At 49.0% G+C, this 25,135-nt stretch overlaps 2 protein-coding genes across 3 annotated transcripts in view; one reads left to right on the top strand and one right to left on the bottom strand.

The window, feature by feature from the left end:
* Positions 1-101: 101 nt before the first annotated feature.
* On the top strand, positions 102-17,783 carry IGFBPL1 (insulin like growth factor binding protein like 1). Its single transcript, XM_032240125.1, has 5 exons — positions 102-621; positions 10,036-10,145; positions 10,934-11,050; positions 13,074-13,232; positions 15,147-17,783. Exons 1-4 carry the CDS (start codon positions 174-176, stop codon positions 13,221-13,223), a joined length of 825 nt encoding a protein of 274 aa, XP_032096016.1. The 5' UTR covers positions 102-173; the 3' UTR covers positions 13,224-13,232; positions 15,147-17,783.
* ALDH1B1 (aldehyde dehydrogenase 1 family member B1) overlaps positions 17,421-25,135 on the bottom strand; it is a 25,962-nt gene continuing 18,247 nt past the window's right edge. Inside the window, exon 2 of one of the 2 annotated variants that reach the window (XR_004257459.1) lies at positions 17,421-17,507. The gene's annotated coding sequence lies outside the window, so the exon portion shown is untranslated. The remainder of the gene's footprint in view (positions 17,508-25,135) is intronic. The other variant, XR_004257460.1, reaches the window with a different exon arrangement.

Genomic DNA, 25,135 nt, shown 5'->3' with positions numbered 1-25,135 from the left:
CTCGGAGCCCCGGGCCTCAGGCACCGCGCTGGTCCCGGGCCGGGGTAGCGGTCTGCGGGCGCCCCGCGGTGCAGGCCCGGCCAATCAGCGGCCACGGGGAGGGAGCGGTGGCTGCGCGGCGGGCGCCGAGCAGAGCGCAAAGCAGAGGCGCCGCCGCTGTCCCAGAGCAAGCCATGCCGCGCTTGTCGCTGCTCTTGCCGCTGTTGTTTCTGCTGCTGCCGCCGCTGACCTCGAGCCTCGGGCTCCGCGACGCTGGCGGCCGGCGTCCCGAGTGTGGTCCGTGCCGGCCCGAGCGCTGCCCGGCGCCCGCGCGCTGCCCGGCGTCCGGGATCTCGGCGCGCGACGAGTGCGGCTGCTGCGTGCGCTGCCTGGGAGCGGAGGGCGCGAGCTGCGGCGGCCGCGCCGGCGCGCGCTGTGGCCCCGGCCTGGTGTGCGTGAGCCGGGCCGAGGGGGCGGCGCCCGAGGGCACCGGGCTGTGCGTGTGCGCGCAGCGCGGCGCCGTCTGCGGCTCCGACGGCCGCTCGTACCCCAGCGTCTGCGCGCTGCGCTTGCGCGCCCGGCACGCTCCCCGCACGCACTTCGGTCACCTGCACAAGGCGCGCGATGGCCCTTGCGAGTTCGGTGAGTCGGGGTCAGGTCTCAGGTGGGTACAGAAGAGGAGACACTAACCTTCTGGGATGTGGAACGAAGGACCCCCTATGCCCAGTGGCGGATGGCGCTGCCTGGGACTCAGTTTCCCCTTCGGGAGCAGTATTTCTTATCTCTCCTTGTGCTCAGACTGGGGCCAGAATCCTTGGAGACGCCCCTCACCGTAGTAGTCGAAGTTTTGGTGAGCCTGCTGCCCTTTTTGGTACATAAGTACTTGGTGATGTAGTCAGTTGTTTGTAGGCATGGTATGTTTGCCCCGTAGGAGACTGGGAGTTAAGGAGGGGGATCTGAGTTCCCAGGTATCCAGCGCCCTTTGGGTTGTTTGAATGGGGAGAAAGGGAAGTTGAGGATGGGGGAGGAGGATGAGTTCCAGAGTGGGGGCTCAGGACCTGTCACCAGGCCATAGCACCAGAGCACCAGGGCCTCAGGTGTGGGATGGGGCTGACCTGGGTATGCTGAGGGAGCTCCATCCAGGAAAAGCGAGACCTTTGGAGACCTAAGATCTGAAAAGATTGTGGTACTTTCCGGGCAGATCCAGGTCTCGTTGTCCGAAAACACACATAATTTGGAGAGTCCTGCCTTAAGTAAAGGAACAAAACTGCCAGGGACTTAGAAACTTATTATGAAATGCTAGGGACTTAGAAACTTAAGCTTCATTAACATTACAGTAAAATCATCTCTGAGTGCCATAGTTGCCAACCCTCTTTATGTACCTTTTGAAAACCAAACAAAAAGAAACCAAAACATTAGCACGGGGATGTCCAGTGAAGCACCCTGCTTTACCAGCTTCCTAAGCTTCTTCCATTACATTTTGGAGAAGAGCTCATATGTACTCTGCACGGAGCGGACAGTGCTGAGTTTAGGGTGAGTGAGGTGGTGAGTGAGTCCCAAAGAGCCTGGCTTTTGGCCTGGGGTTCAGGCTTCTAGGAAATAATTCTGGCCTGAGCCCAGCAACCAAGTCCAGACTTCACTGCCTAAGTCAGTGTAATGACTTAGCTTGAAGAAAGAAGTTTATGGTGGGGTAAGACCTTTCTAAGCCTTATGAAATATCTAGTAGTCTTTCCCCTCAAGTAGTTCAGGTAGGTGTACCTGAGTCCAGGAGATGCAATAGGTTGTTGGAGATGGGGCAGGAAGCCTCCTGTCCTGGGAAACGTAAAACCCATGAGTGGCTGGTTGGGCACAGAAAAATCACCATTGACTGTTCCTAGCTGAAACTCCCCGTGGAGGACAGAGCTGGCTGGGGGTGCCTCTGTGCTGCTGCTGGCTCACTGAGTGGCCCTGGATGGGTCCATTCCCCTCTCTGACCGTATCAGCCACAGTGGAGTCATTGTTGAGGTCCCTTTCACTTGGAACAGTTTGTTTCCGCCCTGTGGCACTTAAACAGACCTGTCTCTTTCCTTTTGCTAGTTCCTATCACTCTTTTTTATAAACTGCTTTCCTCAGCAGTTAATTCACAGGCAATTCTCTTTGTCTCCAGACAGGTAACACTTTAACTCCATATGCAGGAGACATAAGAAATGCTGACCAGGTCCCCAGACTCTAAATGGTGCTGACAGTCAGCTTATTTGCCCCCGGAGTAGCATTCTCTTCCTAAGAGAAAGGCACCTTAAAGACATTCAGACCAAATCTGCTGTTACTCAGAGAAAGAGATGGAGACCCAGCAAGGTCAGAGCCCTTGTCCAGGGTGACCAGTAAAGGGTGACCAGCTCCCAGATCCAACACCCTGTCCAGTACTCTTTCGGCACAGGACTTGATAGTATTAAGTCAGGCAGATGGTGGTTACCATGGTTACCAGAGTGAGGCCAGATGGCAGATGGCAACTCCACACCCCTAATTCACTGAAAATTACCAAATGACAAGTAAATGTGACAGCCCCTCCACTCTGATCTATGGGCTCTGAGGCCCACCCCAGGCACAGACCCAGGGAAGAAAGATGTTTGTGGGGCCACACGGAAGCAACTCAGGATGGCTTTTCATGATCTCATTAGTGACAGGCATCAGGCCTCCCTGGGGTTCAGCCCTCCTTCCGCACCAGCCTTTGTGTCATCCACCACAGAACCAGGCACTGTTGGCCTGTCACTTTCTGTCCTGAAGTGCTGGCGTGGTCCCTGCCCTTGTGTCTGGGATAAAGCATGAAGGTGTGGACAGGGGACGTTTCCTAACCCAGGCAGCGGCTCATTCTGTGCTGCCCTAGAGCCATCTTTTATTCAGAAGACACAGCCGGAGCGTTTTTTAACAATGCCCCTGGGGATGCTGGTTGAAGGAAAACAGACTGTGAGTCAGAGTGAGGCTGTTCTGCTTCGATATTAGTGAGAAAATCACCCCTCCTGACTCTTCGGTTTCCAAGCACCTAGATTTAATGGAATGAGGCCTCGGGAAGTATTATGTTGCTCAACAGTGTGGGAAGGGTCCTTACACATGCCTCTGAGGAGCCTGGGGAAGCAGTTTTCAGGCTTAAATTCTGCCCTTTCCTTCTATGCCCCGAAATGCCCTGAACTGCCTTGTAATGAGAGTGATCCTTTGATCTGCACACATGTACAGAAGACTCACATATGAATAATTCTTACTGTTGGAAATTGCTTTTGCATCCATTTTTTTTTTGACAGGCCTCACTCTGTCTCCCAGGTGGAGTACAGTGGCGTGATCACAGCTCACTATTGCCTCGAACTCCTGGCCTCAAACACTCCTCCCACCTCAGCCTCCCAAAGTGCTTAAATTAGACATGAGATGCCATACCTGGGCTGCACCCATCTTTTTACATGATTTTTACAACTGCCCTGGGGAGGTCTCCTTCTCATTTAATAGAAGTGAAAGCTGATGCACATGAAAAGAAATTCCCTGGAGCCACCTGGCTGGTCCCAGCTGTGACAGGGCTCCAGTGGAGGCTTGTCTGGCTGTTTTCAGATGGGCGCCTCAAGGCTAGCCTGCTAGCAACCTGATCAGGAAGGTGCTGTGCACCAGCCAGCCTTGAATCTTGAGGGTTTCTCAATCAGGATCCACCTCCCTATTTTTCCCAAGGTTTGTTGCTTGTCCCTCTATTTAGCACCAGGCTATAGCTCCTGAGAGGAGCCTTGAAGTATGGGGAGAGAATCCCAAGGCTGGTAAGGAGGAGGCACAGCATGAACTGAGGCTCAGAGGTGGGAGCCCTTTGGTGGATGTGCAAGTGGGCCGATAGGGCCGAGGCCTAGTAGTATGTTTGGGAAAGGTGGAGGTAGGCCATTGCAAGCCTTGGGTGCCAGGCCAAAGGGGGAAGCTTCATTCTGCACTTTGGGAGGCTGAGGTTGAAGGATTGCTTGAAGCCAGGAGTTCAAGGACAGCCTGGGCAACACAGCAAGATCCTATCTCTACAAAAAATTCGAAAAATTAGCTGAGTATGATGACATGTGCCTATAGTCCTAGCTACTTGGGAGGCTGAGGCAGGAAGGTTCCTTGAGCCCAGGAGTTCAAGGCTACAGTGAGCTATAATCACGCCACCGTACTCCACCTGGGAGACAGAGTGAGACCCTGTCTCAAAAAAAAAAAGAAAAAAGAAAGAAAAAAAAAAGATGGTGGCAAAAAAGCAATTTCCAACAGTAAGAAACAGTAAGAATTATTCATATGTGGATCTTCAATACATTCTGAATTATTGGTTCAGCTTCTCACTGGTAAAGTGGTGTGGCCTTAGTATTGTGATGATGATTGCTCTCATTACTTTAAAAGGCTGGAGTGTTAACACCAGTTAACAATTAAACAAATAGTTAACACCCTATTTGTTAACATTGGGAGCGGGTTAGGGTCCTACAGACAGCAAGTTAATGTCATGTTTTGAACGATAAATTAGGTAGGAACAGGGTCCCAGCCAGTACCCACCAGGGCATTGAGCACTGGCAGCTTCAGTGAGCTCCTGAGATCTTGAATCAGAAAATTCACCTTGGTTGAAATTCCCGCTCCACTTAGAAACCTAGGTCTGTACTAGTGCATGTTACCAGGTAACCAGGAGAAGCAGCGAATGCCACTTTGTGAGAGGGACAAAGAAGGGGCTTGTGCTCAAAAGCCTTTCATGCTGTGGGAGGAGATCTGAGGCAGAGGCTGCAGGGAGCGGGATTAAGCTGTTTCTCATTCCACATCCTAACCTGACTATTAGCATAAATTATCAGGGCTGTTCAGTGCATTGATTATTAAACTCTTTGATTGTGTGCTTTTTCATACAAGCAGATGGGGTCCTGGGGGGTGACTTTTGATACGGTTTCTTTCCCTAGCACCATTAACTTTAAAGAAATCTCAGAGGCATTTGGGAAGATTTTTTCATTCCAGCCATCAACGACCAATATAACTGACGAGGTAGGGGGACAGATCACCACACACTATAATAACAATATTGATGTCTCTCATTTGTACAGATCCACACAGTTAATAACGCAGTCACATCCATTTTCTCCCTTCACCTCGAGGATGTGAGGCTGTGGTGGTTATCGTCATTTGCAGATAGAAGAAATGATTAGCAACTTGCCCAAGCTCAAGTGGTTGGCAGCCAGGCCCCTGGGCATTTGAGTCTCCCTCTGGTACTGTTTTGCTCACCCCACAGTATTGCCTTCTGTGACCGTGTGCATCTGGGTGGCTATCTGTGTCTTACCTGAAGGTTAGCCCTTGGGTGGGTGGATTTGTGCCATCCCTGCAATTCTAGGGCTGTTGCTGACATAAGCAGAAGGAAACGAGTATCAGCAAGGAAGAGCTATAGGGGGATGAAGCTTCCACATTTGCAGGCTGGGCTAGCCAGAAGCCACCCTCCCTCCCGCAAGCCACATCACTCTTGTCAAAGGCAGAAAGGAAAGCCCTGGTGCCTCCCGCAGTGCTGCAGCTCTGGTAACAGTAACAGTATGTGCTTGGCTTCCCAGAGTGAGGGCTGTAGTCATGGCCCCTGGTGCTCACCTGAGGCCAGAGGGTCTCATGCAGGCAAGGCGCCTTAGAGGAGACTGCCTAGGGACAGCACACCCTGCTGAGTCCTCCAGTCACCCTGAAGAGGTCTTTTACAGTTCGTAAGGGGTTTTGCAAGTGTGCCTCATAGCAGGCTTTGGGGAGTGGGCTGGGGAGGGAATAGATTCCTGGGCCCCCCCTTTTTTTTTTTGAGACAGAGTTTTTGTTCTTATTTCCCAGGCTGGAGCGCAATCACTGGTTCACTGCAACCTCCACCTCCCATGTTCAAGCAATTCTCCTGCCTTAGCCTCCCAAGTAGCTGGGATTACAGGCATGCATCACTATGTCTGGCTAATTTTGTATTTTTTTTAGTAGAGACGGGGTTTCTCCATGTTGTCCAGTCTGGTCCCAAACTCCCGACCTCAGGTGATCCCCCCACCTCAGCCTCCCAAAGTGCTGGGATTACAGGCATTAGCCACTGCACCCAGCCCCTGGGCCCCTTTTAAAGAAGAAGAAACTGAGGCAAAGGCTGGGACCTGGCAGAGAAAGGATTTGAACCTGGACTCTTCCACCCCTGCCCAACACGCTGTTCTTCCTGCCTGAGGTGGCAGTCATGACACTGAACGCTCCAGTGCCATGCTGGAATGAGCCCTTGGAGATAGTAGGGACAAGAAGTGTCCTGCTGGTATCAAGGATACATTGCTTATGCTATGGGGTATCTTCACAAGAGCTGTTCCCTGAGGGTGATGTTTGGGATGTTTCATTGTTGTGTAGAAAACAGCTAACGCGGCAGGCCTGTGACCGTATCCTCAGAAAGACCTGCTGGCAAAGTTGGCCCTTGGCTGGTATCTGGGGACTTAGATTTCAAGGGATTCCACTATTCTTGGAATTGATGAGAGTGGCTCACTGTGCCTGAACTGTACAAACAATGTGGTTTATGCTGAACACCTGCTTTCCTTCTCAGAGTGTGGAATGTTGGTATTCAGTTAGGTAGAGAGTGCATCTGTGGCCAGCTCCCAATAAAAACCCTGGGTACCAAGTCTCTCTTGAGCATCTCTGGTGGATAGCATTTCACATCGTTGTCACTCCACGGGGAGGGCTCTTGGAAGCTTATGCCTTCTTCCCCCACCCTGACTTTTTCCCTTGGCTGATTTTGCCAGATGGGAAAATCCTTTCACTGTAATAAATCACAGCCTGACTGCCACTATATGCTGAGTCCCGTGAGTCCTCCTAGTCTTCCTGGGAAATCACTGACCTGGAGAGTTGTCTTGGGGATCCCCCAACACAATCCCTAAGCAACTCATCTCTTATTCTGGAACAGAGACCATACAGATAACAAATGTTCCACTTTAGAACCCAGTGTGGAAGTGAATGGAATCATGGTGCCTGGGTTTGAGTCCCTGTTCCTCCACGCACTTCACCTTTCTGAGTCTTGGTTTTCTCATCTGTAAAATGGGGATGCAAGCAGCTACCTTACAGGGCTGGCGCGACGATTAAAGGGTAGTGTACCTGGAAGGGTCTTCTAGGGAAAAGGCAAGATGGTGTTAGCACAGTGGTTCAGAAGAGCTTCGGTTCTGGAGCCAGAGCGCTGGGCTCATAGCCTCCTCACTGCACCCTTTAATGCTGGGTAACCCAGGGTAGCACCACCATCTGGCAGTTGGTGAGATTGCTGGAGAGAGAAACAGGTGAATGCCTATAGGCAGAAGACAGTAAGCGCTGTGCTAGCTGATGGCATAATTACTGTTATTACTGGTACTGTGATAGTTATTGATCATAAAGAGCTACTATGGATACAAATATTTTAAATTTAAAAACAGATATGTTAAAATTAAAAGCAGGGCTGAGAATAGTGACTCATGCCTGTATTCCCAGTGCTTTGGAAAGCCAAGATAGGAGGATTGCTAGAGGCCAGGAGTTTAAGACCAGCCTGGGCAACATAGCAAGACCCATCTCTACAAAAAAAAAAATTTTTTTTTTAATTAGCTAGGCATGGTAGTGCACACCTGTAGTCCCAGCTACTCAAGAGGCTGAGGCAGGAGGACTGCTTGAGCCCTGATGTTTGAGACTACAGTGAACTATGATTGTGCCACTTCATTCCTGCCTGAGTGACAGGATGAGGCCCTGACCCAAAAAAAAAAAAAAAATTACTATAACAGGAGCATCATGAAATTTTTTGAGGTCACAGAATTGTTCTGTATCTTGGCTGTAGTAGTGATTACATGACTGTATCCATTTGTCAAAACCTAGAACTGCACACCAGTAAGAATGAATTGTGCTTTTTGTAAATTTTTTAATAATTAAATAAAAATTTAAATGTCCCTTTAATATGCTTTGACGTCCCTTTAAAAGCAGGGCCTCTTTTGTAAAAAAAAAAAAAAATTGGTATTTTCTGCCACAAAATCAATTACAGAAATAGTATTTCTAAGACAGTCTTTCTTAATTGTAGTTGTTGAAAGAGATGGAAACATGAGGAGAGAGAGATGAATTGTGATTTACTGGCTTATTCATTTAGGCCTGAAGGGATTGATGAAATCAGTTAAAATTTGACTTTACATGAACAAAAGTAAACCACACTGATTGAGTATCCCGTTGGTATCCAGGTCCTTCTGATTGTCACCACAGCGAGCCACTAGAACACCAGTTAGGGCTCTGCTGGAGGCAGCATCCCAGCGCCTGTGTGGTTGAGGAGGCGCTGGCGGGACAAGGTGAATAAATTAGACTGTCTTTGTCATCACAGATAGGGCTCCTGCTAGAGAGCTCAGTGCTGTGGCTCTCTGTGGCTGTCAGGCAGTGTTAGACATCTAGAATCTCAGTTCCAGGGGCTTTGGTGACAGTCAGGCATGTGGGTTGGGCACCACCCTTCAGAGGGCCCTCAGATGGGCATACCTGAAGGAGTGGACAGATCAGATACAGGGGGAGGAAGGCAGCCTGGGATGGGGAGGGCAGCCTGTATTCAACTCATTGGAGGGGTGCTGGGGCACCTAGGGGCTATGGGGCTCCAGAGGGAAACCCTAGGATCAGCAGGTGGGAGTTACAGGCTTTAACTCTAGGTGAGGATGTGCTTTTTTACCAGTGGAGCCCTCCAAAGACAGAATGGCCTGGCTCCACAGGTGGTGAGTTCCCCATTCCTGGAGGCCTGCAAATGGAGGCTGGGTGAGCATGTCATACATGGTCAGGCACAGAATCATGGGGAATTGGGATGCTAAGGAGCTTCTCTAGTTTGAGACTGTGGTTCTAAGGCGATTTCCCAGAGAATTTTTGGCACCAGCTTGACAGGGTCTACTTCCCAGTCTGTCTGGAGGGGCCAAACTTGTCTCCTTTTTGTACCTTGATGCTCCTGTGTGTTTGGGTGTGATTCGACCCTGTCCCTCACCTCCTTCCTCCTGCCTTCTGCCTCCTCCCTTTGCTTTCTTTTTATATTGTAGCCTTACCCCAGTGCAGGCTTGTGGAGAACAACAGGGCTGTCCTTGAGTCACCAGGCAAAGCCCTGGGAGTTCTAGACTTTGCAGTTTGGTGGCCTGGAAATGAACGTGTTTGCTCCTTGATTTGTCATGTGTTTCTTCATCCAGTCATCTATTTGCTCCTGGCCCTCACTTGCATATCATGCTAACTTGAGCCATCACTTCCACCCTCATTCCGTGGTTAGATCAGCTCGACTGCCCTAGGAAGCAGGGGTGTGATCCCTACCTTACAGATGACAGCTGGTACGAGCATTCCCTGGCCAGGCCTCCACGCTGCACCTTGCCCAAGACACTGTGGCACTGGATGCTGGGCTGGCTGAGCTTGCTGTCCAGTGCAGGTGAGAGCAGATAGAAATGCCTGGCCTTGATTCTTCCAGCCCAGCATGAGCAGAGCAGATGCCAGGCACAGGGAGGAAGGGAGAATGTGGAGTAGGAGCTTGAAACGTCTAACACCAGGTCCTGTCCAGAGAGCCCACACCCTCCCTCTCCTCTCCGTCACGTTCTGGCAGTCTAGAACCACATTTGCCTGATTTGCCCAGGCTGGGGGTCGACTTCTGGGGATGAGGAGGTGGAGGGAGTGGGGAGGCTTGGGGAGGCTTTGCTCTGTGCATGCAAATGGGCATCTTGAATGGACCGCAGGGGGTTGAGCTCCAGGGTGTATGCAGCTGTTCTGCCTGGCATTCTTCTTCCCAACGCCCTCCATGTGGAAGGGGAAAAGCCCATCTGTTAGAAGATTCTGCCATTGGTGGTGTCACACCAGCCCCTCTCGGAGTCGGCTGCTGTGTCTCGATTGAGCTACAGCAGATGGAAGCTGGAGCCTGAAAGGGGCCCTGGGAGGGGGCATTGAGGCCCTAGCTCTGCCACAGACGGCGTTGGGGGACTTTGGGAGGTCACCCTGCCCTAGCATGACTCCTGCCTAGCTCCCCTCCTGTCAGGACATTTCAGCAGGCTCTCAGCGGGCTGGGGAGTTTAGAGGTGGGTTGCTTGAAACCCAGCAGGGTAAAGGTTATGTCCCCTTGTCTCCTCCTCCCAGCTCCTGTGGTCATTGTTCCTCCCCGGAGTGTTCGCAACGTCACCGGGGCGCAGGTGGGCCTGTCCTGTGAAGTGAGGGCTGTGCCTACTCCAGTCATCACATGGAGAAAGGTATTTCTCTCCAAGAACTCTTGTGTTGCGCGTGCACGCGCACGCGTGCGTGTGTGTGTGTGTGTGTGTGTGTGTGTGTGTGTGAAAGAGACAGGGAGAAACGGAAAGACATGAGTGGTAAATGTGTTTTTCTTTTAAGTGTGTTTATATGTTTGCCTTTATAGGTGGGCCAGAGGATGAAGAAAAGATACCTTCTGTACCACTCCGCTGCCTTGAAACTTCTACCCCAAAGCTCTTCCCTTAGAAGGGGACATTGCAACCTTTCCTGTGCCATTGACACCCTTGGCCACTTAGGGACCCAGAAAGCTCTGCTGTTACCCTGTCTGCATCAGCTACAGTGGCTGTGTGTGTGTGTTTGTGTGTGTGTGTGTTGTGTGTATGAGTCCTACTTCACTTCAGGGCTGTGTTTTAGACAGACCTGGCTGGTAGCAGAATACTCAGTTCTATTCTAAAACCAAATCTTCCTAAAGATCAGTTTTTCAGACTGGCAAGCATCACAGTATATGTTGTGCCCCTCATGTCAACAGCCCTCAGACGGGTGTTGAAATTCTGAATCCTTCTGTGGGATAGTGGTGACGTTCATGTCTTTGCTGTCCAGCAGAGCGTGCTGTCTATATGTACAAGTAGGCTTAAAAAATGGCTGATGTCATTTGCATAGGAATGAGCAGTGCTAGGGTTTCAGTCTTTGAGTCAATGGGAGGAGGAGGAAGGAGGAGGATGAGGAAGCCTGTGGGGTAGTTTTTATACAGAAATGCTTTTTCTAAGCCCCCTCCTGACCTCCCCTATAGGTCACGCAATCCCCTGAGGGCACCCAAGCACTGGAGGAGCTGCCTGGGGACCATGTCAATGTAGCGGTCCAGGTGCGAGGAGGCCCTTCCGACCATGAGGCCACAGCCTGGATTTTGGTGAGTGTTTAGGATTATTGGATATTATTGATTGACCCTTATAAGCCATCCTTTATATTTCAACAACACGTTACACGTTTCAAAGCTATTCTTACCCATTTCTCACTGGCCCCTCCAGTAACTGTGAGGCAAGCAGGGCAGGTTGCAGATCTGCTGGGAACATACGTGATCTGCTGCCGGGGGCAGAGTGATGGCCCCACAGGGATGTCCATGTCCTCACCCCCAGAACCCTACAATGTTACTTGGCAAGTCGGTGGGAGGGAGGTCATGGTTGCTAAACAGCTGACTTTAAGATAAGGAGACTAGGCTGGGCATGGTGGCTCACCCCTCTAATCCCAGCACTTTGGGAAGCCGAGGTGGGCAGATCAACTGAGGTTAGGAGTTCAAGACCAGCATGGCCAACATAGTGAAACCCCATCTCTACTAAAAATACAAAAATCAGCTGGCCATGGTGGTGGGCACTTGTAATCCCAGCTACTTGGGAGGGTGAGGCAGAAGAATCACTTGAACCCGGGAGGCGGAGGTTGCAGTGAGCTGAGATCATGCCACTGCACTCCAGCCTGGGCGACAGAGGAAGACTATCTCAAAAAAACAAAAAAACACACACAAAAAACAAACAAACAAAAAAGATAAGGAAATTAGTCTGGATTATCTGGGCAGGCCAATTTAAAGGAGGGTCTTTAAGTGTGGAAGAGGGAAGCAGAAGAGTCAGAGGCAGACTGAAGTGATTTGTTGTGAGGACTTGACCCACCATTGCTGGCTTTGAAGACGTTAGAAGGGGCCACAGCCAAGGAGTGCCAGCATCCACTAGGAGCTGGAGAAGGGAAGAGAACAAGTCTGAGAGCCTTCAGAAAGAATGCAGCCCTGCCGGCACCTTGACTGTAGCCCACTGATTTTAGCCCCTCTTGGGCTTCTGACCTGTAGAACTGCAGATAATAAATGTGTTCGTTTTAAGGCACTAAGCTGTGGCAATTTCTTACAGCAGCCCAAGGAAACTAGTACACTTGCTTCACGTCACCGGCTGGTAAAGGAGGAAGAGGGCATGTTCGAGTCCTCCTCCAGAGCTCTTTCCTGCCACTCACAGCATTTTTGCTAAGATGAAGAATGCCACATGTTTGAAAGAGTGATGGAATGAGGAGCTAGGGATCCATGTTGGGTCAGTCACTGTACCTTTCTGAGCCTCCATTTCCACTGTTGTTAAAAGAGGGCTTCAAACTGAATGACCTCAGAGGGGCTTTGTGGCCCTGACAGTCTGTGACTTACCCATGAGCCTCCTGTAAAAAGAAGATCATAATACTCACCCTTTCCCCACGACTGGCATGAGTTTAAAACAAGCTGGTGTGCATACCCCGCTGCATGGTCCATAGCATGATTTGTAATTGATGGAAGCTGTTGGTTGTAACAAGAGAAAGCAAAAGAGAAGTGAGCTGGTTATGGACCTGGCCGTGAGCATCCTCGGGGTGCTCCCTAAGGACGACCTCCTCATTCTACCCACAGCTCTGGGAGGCTTGGTGACTCTTCTCTACCCAGCTGAGAGATGGGGATTGCAGTTGGGTGTGTGGTTTTTTCAAATCAAGCACATTCCCTCATTTTCGTATGAGAAAAGACAGGGAAAAGAGGTTATCTTTGGTGGTATTTTGTAGAGGCTTTCTCTGTAGGGAATACTTTGTGGATCATTCTTTGATCAGTAGATTTTTGTTCTTCTTTTAACTTGAGGTATTTTCCAAATAATCTATACCTTGTACCTTTAATAAAAATTCCAGGTAGCTCACAGTAAAAGGCCAGGAATGCAAAGGAATCATTCAGATGAGAGCCACAATAGGGAAAGTACCTTTCAAGAGGGTCCCTGGGAAGGAAATTTAGCTCTGTGCTCCTCGGCGGCCAAGGCAAGGAGAGAAATAGAGCACGTTTTACCTTATTCTGAAAAGGAGGAGGTGTGCAAACCTTAGCATTAAGAACTAACTAAGGAAGTCATTTTGCTGTACCTTATATAACTGTATAAACTTGCCTGTTGTATTTCTAGATCAACCCCCTGAGAAAGGAGGATGAGGGAGTGTACCAGTGCCATGCAGCCAACGTGGTGGGAGAGGCTGAGTCCCACAGCACGGTGATGGTTCTAGATCTGAGTAAATATAGGAGCTTCCGCTTCCCAGCTCCCGATGACCGCATGTGATGGAGAAATGTACATGTTCTAAGTCATTTTCAGTATTTTACATCCATATTATGAGATATTTGAGGTGGCTTTTAAGACCTGTAATAAAAAAAAAAAGAAAAATACATAAATGGAGGAAACCAGGGAGAGAGCAAAAGAAGAATAGGAATGTACTAAGATGAGCAATAGAATCTGGTATGTTCTGCACATATCTCCCTCCGAGCTTCCTAGCAAGCAAAGGCAAGAGCCATGAACATGATGCGTGTCCATGAGATAAAATGACCAGATGTATTTTCCTGTTTCTGAGGCTGAAGGGAATATTTCCTCTGTGTTCTTTTAGAAACAGCACTGAGAGGTAGCAGATAGTGTCATTGTGATAGCATCCATGTGAAAATATTCCCACAAAGGAGATGCCTGAGCTTCCTTCCCGGAGGCTCAGGCCTTGCCTTCCTGTCCTCAACCCTTAGCAGCACATCTCCTTGAGGGTGGGGGCAATCTCTGCATCCCTCTGGCCAGGGTCTCCTAGTCCTTGTAGTCACACAGTTGACAGGTGGGGTTGCATCTGTTCCCTGCCTACAGGTGAACTGGGAACTCTGGAAAGGAATCACTTTATAAGCCAGTTTTTGCTCCATAAAAATCCCAAAACCTTGGTGAGTCACAGCCATAGATGCTGATCACTTGCTCATGTTCTGTGTTATAGCTGTGAGCTGGCTATGGCCCTGCCCCATGTGTCCCCTCATTCAGGACCCTGCTGGAGGAACAGCTCCAGTGTGGAACATGTCCGTTCCGGGGCCAAGCTGCACATACCACTGCATTTAAAGTTTCTGCTTAGATATGATGTGTGTCCCGCCTGCTTACAGACCAATCAATAGGTTTGGGTTGGAGAGGGGGAGTGGTCTCAGTGGGGATGGTGTGGGAAGATGTGCATTTCACTCACCAGAGGCCAAAGGGCAGGGATTGCATGATCCTCTTACATGAACGGGGGAGCAGTGGTGAACAGGCACCATTACCAAGGCCAATCAACAGGTGCTTAATAGAACAGGAAAAACTGGAAACAAGTCTGATAGGGTTTCTCAAAAGCAGGAGGATTTTGCCACGGTTTTAATCATATTATTCCTTTAGCCACTACTGTTGCAGCCTTCCGTGTGCAAGGCCTTACTTCTGGTCTGCAGGGGATGCACAGAAAAACAAAAAGTGGACATCATTATAATACAAGGAATGTGATGTTAAGGGAATGGGAGGAGATGGTAAGGTAGGAAAAGCAGCTTAGAACTGGGGAAAACGAAGAAAGAATCACGGAGGAAGTGGCATTAGGGTTGAAGGATAGATGTTTACGTAAATAGTTAGAGGTCCCAGAAATGAGGAGAAAACTATGAAAACGTAAAACTGTGAAATAGGAATTCAACAAAGAATTACGAGATTGGGTCTTAAAATTGTCTTCCTGATAATACATGACTTGTTTTTTATAGATATGCTTCCAGTTTTAAATATATATAATTTTTAAATATACATATATTTTGAGGCAGAAATGATTCTGGGGTGTTAATATATCAAAAGGATACCATCAAAAATCGAAGAATTTTAAGACCATCACTGCTTCCTGGGTCTTGAGTTCCTTCTGCGACACGGAGTATTGTCAGCTCTGGCTTGCATACCTCCAGGCACACAGAGCTCACTACCACTGATAGCCATCTGTGGATTTTTCAGTGGTTGAAAAGGTCCTCTTCTTATTAAGCTGGAGTCTGCCACTTTGAAACATCCACCTTTTGGTGTTACAAGTACTTCTTGGGCCTCCACAGGGCCCTTCACTCTCCACTGGCACCAGTTCTTGCGGGTGACAGATTTGAAGTGAAGGATCATTTCCCCCACCTTCCACGTAACACATAGTTGATTGTAACAGAGCAGGTTTACTTTCTCTAATTCTTTTTCTCCTTTTCTTCGTAGGGTCTTAGAAACATTGCTCATGGGATGATGGAAAGATCAAATAATGGATCTTTGTGCTTTGTGAAGAGTTGCAAAACCTGTGTTTGTGGATGACCCCTTTTGTATGTTTTCAAAAATTAGATGCAAACTAGATTTGTATGAAGATGTAGTTTTTAGAAGGGCAAACATTGAGAAACAGATTTGCATGTGGCTTTTTTATATTTTTGAAATGAATTGCTCCATGAGAAGTCTTTTTTTAATTAATCTCTTCCAGGGAGATCTCAGAATGGCATGTTTGCAATTTCTAAAGGGCTTATTTCAGCTGTGACTCTTTACCACATTTGTCAACGACCTATTAGTGGTGCTCTGTGACTTAGTATGTGTTGCAGAAGGAGGGACAAGGGTCCCAGCTGTTTTCTGCCTGACTGTAACTTGCTGTGTGACCTGGACAGGTCCCTTCCCCTCTCTGGGCCCTGGTTTCTTCATCTGTGAGTATGGCGTTTTAACTGGATGTTACCGGTGTCCCTTTTAGCCCTGCTATCCTAGAGTAAGATGGTCCTTTGGGAAAAATACAGCAAGTTTGGTCTGATATTTCCTCAGAAACAAGTTCCATTGCTTTATAACAGGGTATGGACAGCTGGCTATAGCTCTCCTATTCCTACCCTTTTCCCTTTTAAAGAGATTTAGTTATAGATGGGATGCTTTACCGGACTCTGGAGCACCTTGGCTGGGTCTTTGGAGACCAGAGCATCCATTTGTTAGCCTAGGATTCTCTTTTTTAAAATTTTCTTTTGAGACAGAATCTCACTGTATCACCCAGGCTGGAGTGCAGTGGTGTCATCATGGCTTACTCCATCTGCGGGGCTCAGGTGATCCTCCTACCTCAGCCTCCTGAGTAGCTGGGACCACAGGGATACCTCACTATACCCAGCTTTTTTATTTTGGAGAGACAGGGTCTCCCTGTGTTGCCCAGGCTGGTCTCAAACTCCTGTACTCAAATGATCCTCCTGTCTTGGCCTCCCAAAGTGCTGGGATTACAGGCATCTGCCACTGTGCCTGGCCTAGCCTAGCATTCTTTAAACAAGTGGTTAGAAGCAGTGGAGACCAGGCTTCTGAAGATCAAATTGTAAAAAGGGGGTCAGGTGTTATTTCCAGACTGTAGAACTAGATTGCAGTAGAATATATTTTACTTACAGACATTTTGACCTCACCCAAGAATAAGGCTCTCCTTTTTCTTTTTTAATGAAAAAAGAAAGACTATTTGCTATCTTGTCTTTAAAAAAATAATTAGGTGATTACAATTTTTAAAATAAGAATTGAGATCTCTTACTACGCACAGTTCTTTAAGTTCATAAAGCATGATCCCAACTCTGAGAGGGGGCAAGACAGGTGTTAATGTCCCTGCCTTTTGCAGATGAAGAAACCAGGCTCTGATAGGAAAAGCTGCCTGCCAAGGTCTGAAGGCCTCTGAAAGAGGAGCAGAGCTCAGGGCACCTGGCCCTCCTTGGTCCCCTTTCTACTCCATGGTGCTGCTTCTCAGGGTCATCTCAAAACTATGTAAAGGCAGATGCTGCCAATTGCACACACTTCAGGGACTCTTATCAAGGCTCATCCCAACTTCTAGGGCACACTCTCATGCTACTCACACTGTGCACTACATTTTAGAGTCCTTGTTGGAAGTGAACTTTCTGCCCGTAAGCCTGCCATTTCAGCCATTTCATGTCTAAAATACTGGGTTGGCGTCACCCTCTGTACTACGTGGTGGAGGAGACTCGCCTGGGATTCTGGAAACATGAGAGCCATTTGCATATTAATCCCTGGCTTACTGTGTGACCCCAGCAAGTCTCCTTCACTTTCTGAGCCTCGGTGTCCTCATTTGAATAAAAAGGGAATGAAACTAGATGAGTGGTTTACAAACTTTAAAACATCGGAACCTCTCTTTGAAAACAAGAGCTCAGAATTGAAATGGATGGCACTGGATGCTGCTCCTGTCTGCTGGGGTTTGGGGCTGCCAGAGGGACCTGCTCACATCCCCTCCTCACTGAGCACCTCCCGCCCCTCCCTTCTCCATGCACTGTGACTTATTTCCACATCTGAGTGCCTGCAGTTAATTCTCCCACGTCCTGAATGGTTGCGACATGATTTGGTCAGACCCTTAGTGAAATGACATCAGAAGGAATAGGGATGCTATGGCTCTGAAGAAGGTAGTAGAACATCCCATACCTGCTAATAAGCACATTTTGCAAACTCAGTTGACTCACCTCAGATTTGCCTAGTGAAAATTCAAGGGCTGGATCTTGACGCAGAGAGCAGGGTGGACAGAGCCCATGGTGGAAGTACTGAGCATCAAGACTGTATGGGGCTGCCTTTAGCATCCTAATTCTGTGCAAAGACAAATAAATAATTAATGTCATGCTGTCTGAAATTTTCACCAAAATCAAAAAGGTGCATTAACATGAGTGTTCCAACCTAATGGTTTTCCAAATGTGAGTGCCCAGAGACTTCTTCAGAGGCTCAGAGAGCATGTGTGCAGCAGCTGTTATCATATAATCACAACCCTCCTCCCCTCCCCACACCAAACGTGTGTTTTTCTACTGTTTTTGTAGATGACATGATGTTAGGACCTCTGCATGCTGCAAATAAATGTGCCTAAGGACAGTCTTTGTGGTGCCTTTGTCCTAGGAATGCTGTATGGGTGGGTGCAGGTCCCACTGATACTCCCTTTATCATCCCTCACACCTTTCTTCTGTGTGACCTCTTCAGCCATGTAGTCCAGACCCTCCTTCCCTCACACGCCTGGGCTATGATCACAGCCCCACCGTTCACCCTGCCTGCAATTTTTAACCAGCCCTAATCTTACATGACCACCTTTGACCATGTGTGTCCTACCGTATAAGCATTCTAGTACCTAATTCACTTGCTGAGACATGCACTCTGTGCCCTCCCACACATTGAGTAGCATTCTCCACGTGCCAGCCGGGTACAAGACGCTGGAAATCATATGGATTCCTCCCATGTGAAAGTGGGTAGAATCAGGTCCTGAACTCAGACTCCAGTGGAGCCATAGGTGGGATAAGGTCACTATCCCTGGTGGCATAAGGTGTCTGCTTTGTGCTTGGAGCAGAGGGAGATCAAGGAAGACTTCCCAGAAGAGGAGGCAGGCACTTGAACTGGTAGGAGCAGGCATGGGGGATTCCAGGCTAAGGAACTGGCATGCAAAAAGGAGTCAGGGTAGAGAAATGCAGTGTAGTTTGTGAACAGGGAGGAATGGCCAGTTGCTGCTGCTCAGAGCTGTGGTGGTGGGCGGGTGGTGGTTTTGGGCCACATCCCTAAATGCCAACAGAGGAGGTTGAACTTGTTGCCATAAGCAGTGGACAGCCTGAATCTGTCTTCTGTTGTCAGCTGGGCTTGAGGAAGACAATTCCATAGCCCGTGTTAGATCCCAAATGTATCTGCTTTTCCTTTTAAATGCAAATAAGGCTAGTTTTTAGTTAAGGTGGATTTTTTTTTTCCTTCAGGTTTTATGGTGAAATTAATTCCAACATCTTTAAAAACACTGCCCTGCCCTCTCCTCCAGGGATGGATGGTGCAGGAGAAATGAATAAGAACAAGGAAATCCAGCGACAGTAAATGTCTCCTCTAATGAATTTCCTCCTTCCCAGCCTTTACCAAGGCCTTATGAACATTAAATCAGACAACGATAATTCTATGATATTTTAATTAATTAAGGGAAATCCAAGTGCTCTGGCGTCTGTAGTTTAACGAATTTAGAATGTAGAAGCCCAGCGCCCAGGGCTGAGTTGGACACCACCGCTTGCGTATGCTCTGGCTCTACGGGGCTGACTTCTCTCCTGGAATGTGAAATCCTTTGCGATCAGGGCTTCTTTTGAGTTCAGCCTCCATTGCATCCAGCGGTGAGAAGTGTGTGGGACCAAGCAGGCTGACTTCCCTGTGTTGCCTTTCACTAATGGCTGTCTCTTCCTCATGCCTACATCTCCCCCTGCTATATTAGAGAGCAGTTGATTCTTGAGGGAAGAGCAAAAATCCTGAGTACTAGGGAGTGGGCGAGCACCCTCCTCTCTTTTCTCCATGCATAAACTCACCCATCACACACGTTTGCAGAGCTCCTCCCATGCACCAGGCATTGCCAGGTAGCAAAGGGTCTATAGTTGCTCCCGGACCTCCGAGTCTCAGCTCAAGCACAGAGGGCTGCCCATGGTGCCAGGCAGGCATGCCCCGGTCTCTCTGCTGCTGAAGGTGTATGCAGTTCTTGTTTGGGTGGAAAGGGCACTAGCTTTAGAGTTGGAAGACCCACAACCAGGTCAAGCCCTGTCACAGACTGCAAGGCCAGGTCACTTCCTTCAACTCTTGGAACCTCCATTTCCTCTTCAATCCAGGAAGGGTGGCATCCCTGCGCTGGCCTGTTGCTCTGAGAGCCCCATGTGTGAATGGCCACACATGTCTGTTCTGCCCAGATCTTGGAGGGCTGTGTGCTGGTGGCAGGGGGCAGGGAGAGAAATCAAGCACGCTTGGAGTATGTGAGACATAGTCTAGCAGGACAAAAACATTACACCCATTTCAACCAACGAGAGCTGCCTCAGGACAAGACAAAATGAAGGGTGGGTGCTGTTAGCTCAAAGGGACCAGAGATGGCTTAAATGAGCTTGGAAGAACCGTCCTGGAAGAGTGGCCCTTAAGCAGGCCTCCAAGAAAAAGGAACAGCATGAGCACGGCTGGATGGGAGGCAGCAGATGGCCCACGAGAGCATTAAACTCAAAAAGCGTCCTTGTGAGAAGCAGTCTCTTGTTGGCACATCTCCACAGATGTGGAGCAGAGCTGGGGTGAGCTGCCACCAAAACCCAGGGTCTTCCACAGTATTGGACTGTCCTGTCATAGACAATACTTCCAGTCTCCTCTTACACCTAGGCTGGGTCATGTAGCTACTGAAATGTGAGCAGAGGTGATGTGTTCCATGCAGAGCCCAGGGCCTTCAAAAAGTACCTGTGCCTTTTCTGCCCTTTCTTCCCCATTTACCAGCTAACACGGACATCTCTGAGGCCCTGGACAGGGGTTTTCACCTGGATCTATAGACCCCTTGGGATTCTGTAGGTAGATTCACAGATTCTGTGAACTCCTTGAAAGTGTGCAAACTGTGTCCATGTGCATGTGTACATTCTTTTCATGGTGAAAAGGACTATTGCTTTGATGAGGCTTTCAAAGGAATACAAAACATAAAAATGGTTAAGAACAGGTCGGGCGCAGTGGCTTCCGCCTATAATCCCAGCACTTTGGGAGGCCAAGGTGGGTGGATCACCTGAGGTCAGGAGTCAGAGATCAGCCTGGCCAACATGGTAAAACCTCATCTCTACTAAAAATACAAAAAATTAGTCAGGCGTGGTGGCGCATGCCTATAATCCCAGCTACTCGGGAGGTTGAGGCAGTGAGAACTGCTTGAATCCAGGAGGCAGAGGCTGCAATGAGCTGAGATCATGCCACTGTACTCTAGCCTGGGCAACAGAGCGAGGCTCCATCTCAAAAAAAAAAAAAAAAAGTTAAGAACCATTGTAGGTGGTGTAATCACCACCTACAATGAAAGGGGACCTGTATCCTTGAATTTCCACGTGGAAAGAAAATGCCAATTCTCCAGGTACCTGCATTAGATTGTTACATAAGCAAAACTAAAACATCATTGTACTAAACTCTCAAACTTGGGGGCTCATTCATATGGCAGCTAACATGCTAATATACATGGGAAGAATGCTTGGCTGGGAGCAACTTGTCCAAGTTGCTCTGTCCACATTTCCGGCTAAATGAGGTGGATGCAGCACAGACTCTCAAGGGGCCTCATACCAGGACTTCTTGTTTTCCCTTGAGGGTCTTCCTAACTCCAGGATTAATGTACAGATCATTGGGGCTTGGGAGAATTAAGTGACACTCTCAACCCAGGCTGGTCTGGCTTCTGTGCCCAACTCCATCAAGTGCTCTTACCAAGGTCTCCAGGGAGTCCTGGTGGATGCAGGCAGGGACACTGCTCAGTGCTCCTCCCACTTGACATCTTGGGAGCCTCAGGCTTTACGGGGGGAGGGGGGGAAGGGGGCGGCGGAGGGGAGGGGAGGAGAGGAGGGGGAGGGGGGGACACCCTCCTCCTGGAAAGTAACCCGCCTTCCTTGGCTTCCTGCCTCTTCTCTCCCGGGTCTTCCTCCTGCTCCTCCTCATTCTCTGCTCTTTCTCTCCTTGTTGGCATTCTTAAGGTCAAGTGCTTTTGCTCCCCTTACAATCCGTTCTCAACACTGGAGCTCCAGTGATCCTTTTAAAACAAGTCATATCATGTCGCTGCTGTGCTCAAAAGCCTCTGGTGGCTCCTTCCTCAGAATAAAGACCCCCATCAGTCCATCTGCATGGTGACCTCCAAATGCCCCCACCCAGGCTGCAACTTCTCTGTCCTATTTCCCCCCACTGGCTTCCTGGCCTCATCCTGTGTTCCTGGAGCCTCCAGGAATGCTCCAGTCTCTTTCAGTCCCTTTGTCACCTCTTTGGTGAGACGACCTCTGAACACCTTACTGAAAATTACACTGTCTACTCCAGCCCACCTGCTTTTCCCAGCACTATTGTTCTCCATAATACCTTTCACCTCCTGACAGACTAACAATCTCACCTGTTTTGGGTATGGTCTGCCTCTTCTATCACAAAGCATGTTCAGGATTTCTTTTTCTTTTCTTAGTTTCCTGCTGTATCCCCTGCCCTAGAATAGCTCCTAGCATACAGGTGACATTCTGTAAAATGTGTTAAACAAGGAATGAATAAGTAAGCATCCTACCATGTCCCTAAATGTGCAACCTCCAGGGTGGTCGCAGTGAATGGCACCACCCGCCACGTGGTTACTGCAGCCAGAAACATGAAGTTACCCAACTTCTATCTTCTCTTGTGCCAAGTTGTCCATCTGTCATCATGCCCTGAAGCCTGCTTTCTGGCTGTCCAGGCTCTGCCCCCACCCTACAACCTGGTGCGCCAGCATCACTTTGGGTGCAAGCAACAATGTCCTGAGTGGTGCTGACTCCGGGTCAACTCCCTCAATCTGTCCTCCACGTCAATGCAGAGCCAGCATTGGAAGCTGAATGTGATCCTATCACTTTTTTTTAAAAGCCCGTGGGGGCAGCCAGGCACAGTGGCTCACACCTGTAATCTCAGGACTTTGGGAAGCTGAGGCAGGAGGATTACTTGAGGCCAGGAGTTCAAGACCAACCTGGGCTACATCGTGAGATGCCCCCCAACTCTACAAAATATTAGAAAATTAGCCCAGCATGGTGGCACACACCTGTAGTCCCAGTTACTGAGGAGGCTCAGGTGGAAGGATCCTTTGAGTCCAGGAGTTTGAGACTGCAGTGAACTACGATCAAGCAGCTGCGTTCCAGCCTGGGTGGCAGAGGAAGACCCTGTTTAAAAAAACAAAAGCAAAACCAAAAAGTACCCTCCCATTGCTAGGCCAAGTGTGAGCTTTCTGGAGGGATGTACAAGCCCTTCGCAGTCCAGCCCTTGCCTGCCCTTTGCCCTCAAGCTTTTCCTCCCTGCCTCCTTCCTCCTCATGGGAAAACTTTCCCTTCCTCCAACCCTTCATATTTGTCAGACTCCAGGAGCATCCTTTCCTTGCCCCTCTGGTTCCCTGCTAGTCATTTAGCAGTACCCCCTGCCCACTCCCACTGGGCCTGTGCCTGAGCTGAGCTGGGGGCCCTGGGAGGCAGTGGTGTGTAGCAGTCAGAGGACCCAAGCTTCAGCCTGGCTTCACTCACTGCTGAATATCTCCTGGGCTTGATGCAGGAGGATAATACTAAGTTCCCTGACGGCAGTTAGAAAGAAGCACGGTGAAACCTTGTCTTTACTAAAAATACAAAAATTAGCTGGGTGTGGTGGCATGTGCCTGCAATTCCAAATACTTGGGTGACTAAACAGGAGAATGTCTTGAACCAGGGAGATGGACGTTGCAGTGAGCCAAGATTACGCCACTGCATTACAGCCTGGTAGACAGAGCGAGACTCCATCCAAAAGAAGGAAGAAAGGAAGGAAGGAAGGAAGGGAGGGAGGGAGAAGGGAGGGAAGGAGGGAGGGAGGGAGGTGGCCGGCCCACTGTGGGTGCTTGATACAGATGTTTGCTTTCCGCTCATGATCTCATGGCCTCTGTACTTCTCACCGCACTTCCCACCTTGCTCTGTAATTCTCTCCTCTGCCCAACTGTGAGCTCCTTCAGGGAAGGGACTGTCTTACTCAATTCTCTTTCCCCCAACAATCGGCCTAGAGCAGGACCATCGCCCCCCATGCCTTTTTTCTTAAGCCAAAATTATTTGTGTAAATTCATGAACTAGGTGGCCACCAGAGGTCAGCCTCACACCCAGAAGGGAGCCAACCCAAATGCAAGTTCCTAAATGGCCCTGGGGTCTGATGAAGAGAACCCTTGGGACTGAGCAGAAGCTCGGATGCATCCAGCACAGTGGCTGGGTGTGCAGGGTTTGATGGGCTTTGCCATGGGTTCTCCAGGTTTGGAGGGTTGGTTACATGCATTTGCCAGTATGCCCCTCTCTCTGGTCCCTCGTGCATGCTCATGGGGAACTGAATCCAGATGAGTTGCTTCTTAAACCTCTCCACTTTCATTTCCTCACCTGAAAAAAAGTGGGGAGGTAATTCCACGACTCTACTACCTGCTTTATAGGATGGTTGTGAGGCTTCTATTCCATGGCAAGGTGCCTGGCATAGTGTTTATAGAGTAAGATCTTGGTAAGACTTTGCTAAATGGATGGAAGTCCCAGAATGGCAACATCACCCTCCAAGTGTGAGTCTTGTGGGCAGTGTCTGGCCTGAATGAGGACACCCAGTTAAACCTCCCTGCTCACAAGTATACATTCAGAGCAATGAGTGGAGGGGGCCGGGCTTAGTGGCTCAGGCCTGTAATCTCAGAACTTTGGGAGGCCAAGGTGGGCACATTGTTTGAGCCCAGGAGATCAAGACCAGCCTGGGCAATGAGGCAAAACCCTGTCTCTATAAAAAATACAAAAATTAGCCAGGTGTCATGGCGCATGCCTCCTGAGTAGTCCCAACTACTCAGGAGGCTGAGGTGCAAGAATTGCTCAAGCCCAGGAGGAGGAGGTTGCAACCATTATTGTGCCACTGCACTCCAGCCTGGATGACAGAATGAGACCCTGTCTCAATAATAAATAAATAAATAAAAATACATTTTTAAAAACTTTTTTAAATGGGTGGAGAAGCTGAGCTTATTAACACACTGACCTACTGGCTCTGCACTCTCATATTTCAGGGCTTGAAACAAGGGAACTTGAAGATTGTCTCTTCCAATGCCACTCCACCCCAGAACACTATCTACAGAGTTCCTCTTCGGTTAAGGAGTACTGAAACTCAAATGAGGAATGGATTTGTTAAAATACTGTGACGTTGCACATTAATCATTGGAGACACCCATCCACCCACTTCCATGTCCCAGTGTGTTTGTTCATGAGAAACTTTCACTGCTGTGCAACAGAGATGCCAACAGCCTCCAAGAGAAATTGGTAGAACGTGCACTTTGTGGGGGGAGTTGGAGTCACCTTAGCTGTAGACAAATGATGCAGAAGGGAGGTCCTAGGAAAGGAGGTGAGGGACCCAAATAGACCCTGAACCCTCAAACAGCAGTTTCCAGCCAAACCAAAGTTATTTAATAAACAAGATCATCATGTTGCCTAGGAAAGACAACAGGACGTTTAACAGTTGACTGGGGCCAGGCACGGCGGCTCGTGCCTATAATCCCAGCACTTTGGAGGCTGAGGCAGGAAGGTTGCTTGAGACCAGAAGTTCGAGACCAGCTTGGGAATTACAGTGAAACCCCATCTTTACAAAAAATCCCAAAAAAAAAAAAAAACAAAAAAAAAAAAACAACCAATTAGCCAGGCGTGGTGGTGAGCACCCGTAGTCCCAGTTACTTGGGAGGCTGAGGTGGGAGGATTGCTTGAGCCTGGGAGGCAGAAATG

This window comes from Sapajus apella, unplaced genomic scaffold (genome assembly GCF_009761245.1).
Source record: "Sapajus apella isolate SASKATOON/1434 unplaced genomic scaffold, GSC_monkey_1.0 scaffold46, whole genome shotgun sequence".
NCBI lineage: Eukaryota > Metazoa > Chordata > Mammalia > Primates > Cebidae > Sapajus > Sapajus apella.
This window is presented reverse-complemented; position numbering and strand designations above follow the sequence as displayed.